Consider the following 11,250-nt stretch of genomic DNA (forward strand, 5'->3'; position numbering starts at 1 on the left):
CCAGTTCATGGCGTGGGTATCGGCCATGTTGTCGTCATCTAGGCTTCCCTTCTCCACAACTAATGGTTAGTGAATCTATCATAAAACCAGTTCAAATAATGCCTTAAAATAATTATTAATCATATCTCATTTGCTAAGACACCAAGTGCTCCAATTTTCCATAAACATTTTACAATTTAATTAATTTTTTATACAGTCCACTCACAAATTTCGAAGTGCCTTTTTAATTACCATTTTACCACAAAACATTTTGACATTTTGTAACTTGAATCGTTCCGTTCCAGTCAAACCGAAGATCCAGTTACTCATTCATTACCAGAAATTGGTGAAATAATAAAATTTCTTAACCAAGAATGTTCGCAGACAGAAGATGCTAACATACATAACATGTCATCGGCCCACAGAAGCGTTCAATCACCTTCACCTCACAAAACCATACCAAAAAAGGTGCATTTCCGGTCTGACGTAGGCCTAGCCATGTTAGCTACTTCGAGATCTAATGCTCCCCCCTCTCATAGCCCTCAGACTAAAAATAGTCCTGCCTATAACAAATGTTTTGTTTGTAACAAAAATGATCACAAAATTTACACTTGTGACATATTCCAAAACAAATCTCCTCGAGAGCGACACGCCATTGTTAAAAAACATAATCGTTGTTTTTCTTGTTTAGGTGAACATAGCTCCAAAGAATGCCGCTCTCAGTTTACTTGTCGCACATGTAAACAGCGACACCACTCTCTCTTACACCTTGGTGATAATAATCAAACCTCTCAGATGTCTTTTCGACCTCAAGGTCAAAGCACCTCCCCGACCACTTCAGGCCCATCTCACACTCATACTGGTGATGTTAATTCACAAACCTCTATCTCCGCCACTGTCGCGGATGTAAGCAATTATTCTGCCCAAAATAACTCATGTTGAGGCGGGGGAGGGTGCGGCAGAGGCGGAGGCCCCCATGTCCCCAGACGTCGAGATTCGCGTCAAGATCGAACACGAGAGTTCCGGAGACGAGAGTTCGCAGGAGTTGCGAGAGTTCCTCGGACGGACCGACACCGTGGTGGTCTACCCGGAGGATCCGCAAGGCATACAACAAAATACAGTGCCCGTCCCCAAGGATCGTGCCAGTCCAGAGGAAGACAACTTCATCAAGTGCTCCTTCTGCGGCCAAGGGCTCCCCAGCTTCGTGGCACTCAAGGAGCACGTTGATGCTCAACACCCTGGAGGTGCCTTCCCCTGTGTCCACTGCGCCGCCACCTTCCCCTCTCGTGATCAGCTAGACAAGCACGAACTGCTGCACACTGCTAACCAGCAAGTGTCGTGCAAAGTGTGCAACAAGACTTTTGCCAACGTGTATCGTCTCCAACGCCACATGATCAGCCATGACGAGAGTGCAGTCCTCCGCAAGTTCAAGTGTCCAGAATGTGAGAAAGCCTTCAAGTTCAAACATCACCTCAAGGAGCATATTCGGATACACAGCGGTGAAAAGCCATTCACGTGTTGTTACTGTAGCGCTTGTGTAGCGCTTTCCGCAGTTGTTACTGCGGAAAGCGCTTCTCTCACTCTGGCTCCTACTCCAGTCATATGACCTCCAAGAAGTGTCTGGTAATGAACCTAAAAGTCAACCAGCGAGGCCTCAACCGAGCAGTAGACCTCAACCATCAAACCTCTGTGCAACTCTCTGCTTTCAGGAGTCAACCTCCAATGCCCAAAAGATCACCAAAAATGTTTTGTGACCTTTTGGGCAGTGATCTTTTGGGCTATAGCAGGGATTCCCTTTAAATCGTTTAAAAATATAACCATGTCAAATTAAATAGAGTTTTAAAAATAATTTTACATAAAATGAGTAAATAATGTGCTCATTTACAATACGACAATCTATATTATATTAAGACCAACTGTGTTTTGTAATTAGTAATTTAATGGATAATTCGTCCATCCAATTAGGTTACATTTAAATGTTTTACTTTTAGGTGAAGGTTTAAAAGCTTATTTTCTGGCGATAAAATGTATTACAATTGCAAATTAAGACGTTGAAAAAAATGTGACCACTCCATACGGAAACATAATAAAGCAGCCCATAGATATAAAGTTGATAAAATAAAGTTGATTAAATGCTGCGTGAATTAAAGATTTCATTAAAAGATGATACAATTGGAATAATATTGGCGATCGCGAAACATTGCATTTTTTATCAAGACTACCGATTATTTATGAAAATTACATTTTACTATTTATAATCCAAGATAAACCTTTTAATTTTTGTTATTGACTAGATTCTGATATGTAGGTATATTGTCATAAATATGTTTAATAGATTTTATTATTTAACAGTTAGCAGTCATTGTGGTTTAAAAATTTAAGTTGCTAGATAGGGATATCCTTCTGAAACCATGGCCAGGTAAAGGTTAATTAGTAAAATAAAATTAAACTTAAACCTTCGATTGATAATACTTGTCTACCTTATATCAAATACCTGGTACTTCAGAATTAAAATTAACAATTGTTTTTTTTTAAGTATCGTTATTTCACAAAACTTTTAATTAGACTAAAATAAAATCATTATTACGTTAAAGGTGAGAAATGTTTCTCAAACATTAATTTCGTGATCGAGTAGTTATGCAAATAAATAATAAATTAAATTTGCTAAGCTTGGAAGCTTTTGTGAAAGACATTATTTGAAATTAATTAGTTAAATAGAGACATTATAAACAACTTGTGGTGTAGAAGATTATCATTCATTAAAACAAAACATTACGGAACCCAGTGCAGAACACAAGAAGTTAATTGTTATTCTAATGAAACGTAATTTCTAAGTTTATCCACACGCTGATAATGCATAAAATGTTCATTATCGTAGTTATTTTGTTTCATTATTTTTTACCTTATCTTATTAAAATTAAGAGATTTTAAAGTAATAAGTTATTAAACCGTTTAATTATTGTAGCTATGTAATCGACTGATAAGTCCTTTGTTTCAGAACGTGGTTGGTTTTACAAATCTGCGTGATAATTGATAGAATCATAAGGTAAGCCAATCTAGTTTTTTTGGATTGACCGTAATTTACATACACTTTTTTAATATGGACAAATTGATTACCAAGCTGTTTTCAATTTCTAACAGATTTTTATCAACTTAATAGTATGTAGTATGAAATTGGCCAAATAACTATATTTTCCTTTGCTCTAACCTAACTTTACGGTCATTTACTATCACTAAACTAAATTCTTTTTGGCAAAGGGACTAAAATTTTTATAACCTCTATTAGTAAGTTAATGTAAAGACATTCTGAAATTTGATAACGTTTTTAACATTTATTATAACATATTTAATGACGCTTTATTGCTACAGGTTAAAACGAAAAATTAGGTGAAATCTTGGAGTAATATTAAAAATATGTTTAATGATTTCCTTGATAATAAAAGTTTATGAAAACTATATTATTGCATAATTTTGAGATCAAATTAAGTCTTCGCAGATGATTAGCACGATAAGGCCAAATTCAGAAAAAGAAATTAAACTCTTAAGTTGAGGGGTTAAATTAAAACCATGACTAAATACCTTATCTGCATTGTATTTACGTATCCATACTCAAAGTATAATAGTAGATACATACTTACTTTTATCCTTATCAATAGTTAAAGGCTATTCTAAGCGGATTTTTACATGTGAAAATAATATTGGAGATATTATGTACAAAACACATTGCATTAGAGAACAAGTTTAAAGTTAACATTGTATTTTCTGGAGATACAGAATGTCGAGTGCTGAAGGTAAATCTCGTACAAGTGATGTGAATATCTCAACTCCCTAGACGAGTATTATTGTTGTCTCGTTGTTTAGGGAGTTTCTGCGGTGATTTACATGCTTTTAAAACTCAAATAACGAGTGACTCTGGGGTTAAATATGTATTTTTACTGGTTTTAAATCTTTTCACAGCCAAAATTAAGACTGAATATTCATTAATTACTATAATAATGTTTGACATCCGAAAAGTCGACAAAATACCTGGTTTTAAGGTGTTTATAGCTTTTTATGAAGTTGACATATCTCAAAATACTAAGGCTGTCTAAATGAACTTCTTTGATGTAAAGTACCCTTATAGTGGACTAAGAGTTTAAAAATTACCTATGAGTAAAAATAAATACGAATGACAGATTTTAAATGTCTATCTGATATTTCCATGACGCCTTGCTAACATCTTCGCATTTTTCAACCTTTCTGTGGGCATTATTTGTTTATTCATTTAAACTTATATGTAGGCCTACACCCTTGCACAATAGTATTATTAGTATCGATTAATATTTTATTTCACAAGAAATAGATGCTCTTTCAAAAGTCAACTTACACCAAAAACCCCAAATCTGTGAAATTTTATCTTAAAGAAGGGAAAGGATATACCCTTTCAGTTGGGTTCTTGGAAGGAAAGGCTTTCGTTGCAAATTGTAAAGAGGAATTCTGCAAGGTTTTTGACCTTTTAACACAATATTATGTTGTTCAGCATTATTTGTAACTCGTTTACAATATCCACTAAGTAGACAGTGGTTTACAATATGGTAATAAAAAGAAAGGAAACTGATAAACTAATTGGATCATAATTGTTGATTAATTATTTTTTCAGTTTATTGTGAAGAATGATCAAACAAATTTTAACAATAACAACTTTGATATTGGTAAGTCTTGGCGCAAGTTTTAATTGGTCTTCTGAGTCGTTATACAGTAGATGGTTTGGTATTAGTGGCTTTGCTAGACTAGTAATTAGGGGATCGCCAATCATATCCGGAGTTAAGTCTGGGGGTGAAATGAACATCCGCAATTGGATCTATCAGTCTTTGATTGTTACGTTTCTTTTCTAATGCTTCTGCTAAAAGAAATAGCCAAAATCAATAAAGAACTATACAAAATCATTATACCTATACCCTGCTAAGCTTTTTGGCTTGTGTTGTTGTTTAATCAAATAAAAAATGTAAACGTGTTCAATGTTCAAAAATTTTCAATCATAAACGTACTGAAAATATTGGTTCTATAAAAATTTATTTTTTCTTTGAGGTTATCAGAGATTAAACAGGTATTTTAATAACGTTAACCGATGGCTGTAACTTCGGATAATCTTGGTATAGTAATTGTATATACTAAAGCATAACCAGACGTACACACATGCTTGCTTATAAGGCAACCATCTATAGAGGAATTGTTAGTAATTGGTGTGCATTATAAACAAATAGTTACTTCTTGTGTAGGCTGTTGTAGCTGTGTAAGGGTTCTAAATGAATTATTTACATTAAATAGCTTTGTAATTTTTACGTGTAAAATTATCGATTTAAACTAATTTAAGTGTTTTGATTGAACGCCTCTTGATATACATAATAACATAGAAAGCATTAAAAATATCCTACATTATCTGTTTCAATACTGTGTATACATTTTCTTTATTTATTTGTTGGTTGGATTAAAAAAACTACTAGCTACAATTATAAAATAAGCTTGCTCGTTCATAAAATTTCGTTTTAAAGGAACTCCAATTTAATTTTTAGGAAAAATTAGCATTCGAAAAGATTCGTAGTTCAGATTATTATTGAACGAATGCTAACTTGTGTTTTGTCACAAAACATATGCTACGTATAGTTAAAATAAAACCCGAAATAAATACATAATAACACAATATATAGATAGATTCAATCATATTTCTTACGTTCCAAAAATATATTATCTCATCGAAAACTGTTAGGATGGGTTTTATTACACTAATTACTCAGTTCCCAAGAGTAACCAAAGTTTCAATTTGTTCTTGTCTCCAGAAACACCTTGCTCCAACTTCAGACGAAAAATTTACTGTTGTTTTTTCTGTACTTGATATTACATTTCCTTTGTAGACTTAAAAGAAAATATTTGGCAATGAGTTTTAGTCTGTCAATGTAACTCGAATGCGTAATTAACTGTATTTATTGCAAAGCTTAATAATCATGATATATTTCGAATTTTTAAACGTTTGGGCATACAATTATTTTAATATCAAAAGTGACCAAGTTGCAATATTTGTAATTTAAAATATAAAACTTCCCCTAAATGAAAAAAACTTAAGAAAATTATCTTAAAACCGTTGAAGTTAATCAATAATTTAAAATTGCCTATTTTATGCGACACGGAAAATTTATACTAGAAAAACATGGATTATAAAGAAAACCTAAATCTTTTCACATGACTAGTACAGCAGTAAATTAAATAATGATAAGTAGTGCTACTACTGACAACTCAGAGCTTACTACGTGCTACGGTACATTATTCCAGTATTCTATCTTCATTTAGAGTAAGGATAAATGAGGTTTTGATAAATTTATGAATGCATGTTACGAGCTCGTATATTACGAATTAACCAACGAATAACTTTGGCAATATAGAAACCTAGGGGATAATTAAGTTGTCATCGGTGTCTAAAATTGACAAATTATTAATCTTGATGTACATAATTCTAACCCATCACGGTTTATGATATAACCTGCATATAATATGTTTGTGCTTTGACCAATTTGACATCAAAATAAATAGATATAATGTGTAAATATGTCACTGCGTTGACTGTACTGATACCCTTCTAAACATTAATATGAAACCTCATATTAATTGAAAATTCAATAATAATGTATATTATTGCAATAACCATATCATAAAGTTCATTACAGTGTTTTAGAGATCAAACGTAAGCTATTATCATAGTTATTGGTCCAAGCAGTTTATAGACCTAAGCTCAGGAGACATATCAATATCGATCTCCATGACATGACGTCAAGGTCTTCTTGGATCGTTCAAACACTTCCATGACAGACTGTGTTGGAAACATCCATGAAACATGTTGAATTATTTAGGTTATCATAATCAATATTTTTCTGGTTGACATAGTATTAGTGTAGTGGGTTAGTGTGGTGGGTTAGTTATCTTTGATTCAAACGGGTAACTCAGTTGATCTTTAGATTTAATTTGTATCCCTAAGGAATATTTTTGTGCAATTTTTTATGCCATAGACAAATATGGTTGCGTATTTCAAGAAGAATGTGAGTGAAGGATAAGTGTTGGTGGGTGAAATGACATCTTTGTTACTGACTAAGATCAGCTAGTTGTTTGAATAGAAACATGTATGAAAATTATCAAGGACAGCTGGGTCCAGTTTGCAACCATCAAACATATTCTAAACTATTTATAAATGAGCCAGAAACTTTTTTATCACGGGGCGAGAACGATATAAACCCAGATAACCATGTTCTAGATATGTAATTTTAGCTGCAAATATACACAAGTTATAAATTAAATTTGTCTTAAATACATCAATATGGGGTTATATTTAGCAGTTATTTTATCGATTTGTACATACAAGACTAAATTTGACATGACCTATAAAATAATTTTTGTGAAAACCAAGAATATCTCCCTTTATCAGCAAATTAGTTATACATTTTCTTAACACATTAGGCCGACTTAGTTTTACAAATATTTATGAAAGAGTAAACACCTTAGACAGGAAATAGAGATTTTAAATTGTGGTTAACGGTATATTCGAAGTTTAAACTCTAATAGAGAACTAAGACAAAGTATTCACGTGAATCCACGTAGAGTAAAAAAAATGATCTCCATATCCATGATCCATCTAACGGTTTATATCAACATCAATTGGAATCACCTAATTTTCAATAAATCATACAAATGACTACCTACTAAAAAACTTATATATTTAAGTATTTATCAATATTTAAAATATAAAGAATAATGTTTTCCTTCTTCGTTACAGTGCAATGTAGGTAAAAGCTTTTCTGTGTCTTGTTCAATGGAATCTTTCAACAAATTATTTTGGAAAGTTTTCAAGTATTTAAGTTGGAGAAATTTCAAGTATTTTGTTTTACAAATATTTGTATGATAAGGTATTGTCTTTTTTAAACTTACTTCAAAACTAAACCAACAAATAAATGTCTTTAGCATATAACAAGAGAAATAATAATAGTGACTCAATAATCTACTTTCATTACTAAATGAGACCTAAAAAATTTGATTATATAACAAAAATTTAAAAGCTCAACACTACTGATTTCATACAAAAATGTTGGAGGTTCACAAGTTAACAAAATACATGCAAAACTATTTAAAACAAATAATTGTTAATCTTAGTTTTGTTTTTATACTGTTTCCAGAGGAGGAATTCGATAAAACCATATTCATTTGCCTACAATAGTAAAAGGCGAAAATACTATTGTTGGGTTAGTGAGCTGGTCTAGCTTGGGCCCCTGAGGTCCAGGGTTCAAATCCCACCAAATTACCGATGGATTCAATCTAATTGATATCGCCGCAACCTCTGTCTAGCCTGAACTAATTTGAAAAACAATCCCGGGCTCGTGTCTAGCGTGATAGGGGAAAAATTCCAACAATATTAACTTTAACTGCCTGGGGAAGCCGAATCCTAAAAGAGTATTAACGAATAAGAAAATAATCTGTCTAACTAATAAGTAAATACTAATAAGTAGTAATATTGTCAATACGTTTCAAAACCTGAAAAACTACTAAATGAAAAAAAAACTTTAAAACGTTATAGTTTAAAAGCATGGTACTGTATATTTTTCCTAAAGTAATTCAGATTTAATTTACTAATGTGTTTGTGCAACGCTTAATAAGGGTAAGGTGTAACACAAAGAGAGATATATTTAATTAATTTACACGAGGCAAACACATTAGACCCACCAAGGGTCATTAAACATACGGTGTCACATTCTTTGTACTCGTATTTACTTGACAGTTAATTAGATAACTGAAATGCATTGTTTGAAAATTATATTGATTTTCCTTATGGTTAAGCTCTAAGCTATACACAGGATGTTATGGCATTCGCTTAAGCTGTTTGTAAACAAGTTTTGCATATTGAAGGAAAAATACTTTCTGAAAGATTAGTCATCATAACTGAACAGCTGACAGTTTTAAAGCATGTTTACCGCTGGTAAAATTTTAGTGGGTTGGTGTATTATGTTTGTTATTGGCTATTTGAACTAATATTGAAATTTATATAATGTAAATATACATAAATATGTATTAGTGTACGTCCGATAGTTTTAATATGGCCAAATAATACAGCACCCTGTGTAAACTATTTAAAATGCCCTATGTCTATGTCCTAGCTTTGCAGACGTAGCTTGAAGTGTATAATAAAAAAAACTATCCCCACATAAAAGAAACAAATTTACTGTCAATTAATTGGGATTTATTTAATAGAGATCAAACGTAAGCTATTAGCATGGTTATTGGTCCAAGCAGTTTATAGACCTAGGCTCAGGAGACATATCAATATCGATCTCCATGACATGACGTCAAGGTCTTCTTGATCGTTCAAACACTTCCACGACAGACGCTCTGTATTGAAGTGTTCCAGAGATCAAACGTAAGCTATTTGCATGGTTATTGGTCCAAGCAGTTTATAGACCTAGGCTCAGGAGACATATCAATATCGATCTCCATGACATGACGTCAAGGTCTTCTTGATCGTTCAAACACTTCCACGACAGACGCTCTGTATTGAAGTGTTCCAGAGATCAAACGTAAGCTATTAGCATGGTTATTGGTCCAAGCAGTTTATAGACCTAGGCTCAGGAGACATATCAATATCGATCTCCATGACATGACGTCAAGGTCTTCTTGATCGTTCAAACACTTCCACGACAGACGCTCTGTATTGAAGTGTTCCAGAGATCAAACGTAAGCTATTTGCATGGTTATTGGTCCAACCAATTTATAGACCTAGGCTCAGGAGACGTATCAATATCGATCTCCATGACATGACGTCAAGGTCTTCTTGGATCGTTCAAAAACTTCTACGACAGACTGTGTTGGAAACATCCATGAAATCTGTTACATTATTTAGGTTAACACATTCGCCACTTACTAACAATACGACATACACACTGCTTGTACGAGGCATTTAAGCAGTGGTTGGCATTTTCCTCTCAAAATAGCGTACAAAAAAAATACAAGGATCCATCCCGATATCTAGGTGGCATTGTGTGACATCAAAGATTGCATGCAGACGTCAGATGTAAACAGTAAGCAGTTTTTCCTGTCAGAATAATAGAAAAGTGGTTACACCAAACTCTGTATTAGTTAAGAAGAGTGAGATGCATTTTAATATAAGTATGATATTAGCTTTCGTTATTTTGATATTCAAATCACAATGTATATGGCTTTTGAATTACTGGACTACGATTAATATGCCAATATAATTGAAATATAGTGCGATTAAAATTGTAAACCAAACAACATAATTTAAGTTAAAATTACAAAAACAATATTTGTTAATTGAATAAACATTCTGTTTAATCAATTTGATACCTAGCTAATTAAGAGTTTAAAACCAATCTTTTTCAAATTTTATAAGCAAATATTAAAAAAAATATACAAACAGATGGTTGATTAAATTCCTACAAGCAACAATAACTATACCTGTTAAATACCATAAAACATGTACAAACAAGAATTATATTCAATTATTTCGTCATCTCAATAACCACCGCTGCATATTTGGTCACGCTTTTCTAAACAAGGTAAATAATGTTCATAATCCATTAAAATTTCTGAGAAATGTTAGGAATAACCCTCAAGATCTTAATCAGCTCGCTATAGTTTGTTACTCGAGTATTCACTCGACCTGCAGAAAGTCCTCCATTCCCTCAATTCAACAGTGCTTATACCAAAGGTGAAAATGGAGAGGCTTACAGTGGATTCCATTTGTGATGACCCTATAAGAAGCTTTTGAGAACTGCGTACGTAATTTCATGTTATATAATTCTTACAATAGAATGAGGATTATCTCTGACTAATGATTTCTGAATTTTCAGTTGATATAATATATTTATATGTAATTGCTGAATGTTTATTTTCGGTCGCGAGTTTTGATCCTTAAGAATATTTTTAATATAGTTAAATATCATATTAATGTTCAGTCAATGAGTTCCTTCCAGTGCCGTATACTACCATCAATTTCTTGAAACGTCTTTGATTAATTGGTTGCCATCTTACTACTATCTTACACCTGGGCCGAAGTAATTTTTCCACTTCCAACTTTTACCTTAATAAACTAGAGACTTGTGATTACCATCAAACATTAAACTATTAAGGGAAATATTTCATTTGATTCAAGCCAAAAAATTACAAAATACGTATAGACACAATTCATAAATCTAGTGAGATCAAATATTTAATTAGTTGTTTATGGTTTAGTTAAATTTA

At 32.6% G+C, this 11,250-nt stretch overlaps 1 protein-coding gene across 1 annotated transcript; it reads left to right on the forward strand.

Annotated features, from left to right (window-relative positions):
• The first annotated feature begins 933 nt into the window (after nucleotides 1-933).
• LOC129003091 (oocyte zinc finger protein XlCOF14-like) lies at nucleotides 934-1,585 on the forward strand. The gene has a single exon (XM_054431324.1). The coding sequence runs from the start codon at nucleotides 956-958 to the stop codon at nucleotides 1,583-1,585; it is 630 nt and encodes a 209-aa protein (XP_054287299.1). The 5' UTR covers nucleotides 934-955.
• The last annotated feature ends 9,665 nt before the right edge of the window (nucleotides 1,586-11,250 follow it).

This window comes from Macrosteles quadrilineatus, unplaced genomic scaffold (genome assembly GCF_028750875.1).
Source record: "Macrosteles quadrilineatus isolate MER2022 unplaced genomic scaffold, UCM_ALF_1.0 Scaffold_1__1_contigs__length_201487025, whole genome shotgun sequence".
Lineage (NCBI taxonomy): Eukaryota > Metazoa > Arthropoda > Insecta > Hemiptera > Cicadellidae > Macrosteles > Macrosteles quadrilineatus.

Excerpts from the sequence above, each read along its gene's own strand:
- LOC129003091 (XM_054431324.1), top strand. The coding sequence starts at position 956 with ATGTCCCCAGACGTCGAGATTCGCGTCAAGATCGAACACGAGAGTTCC.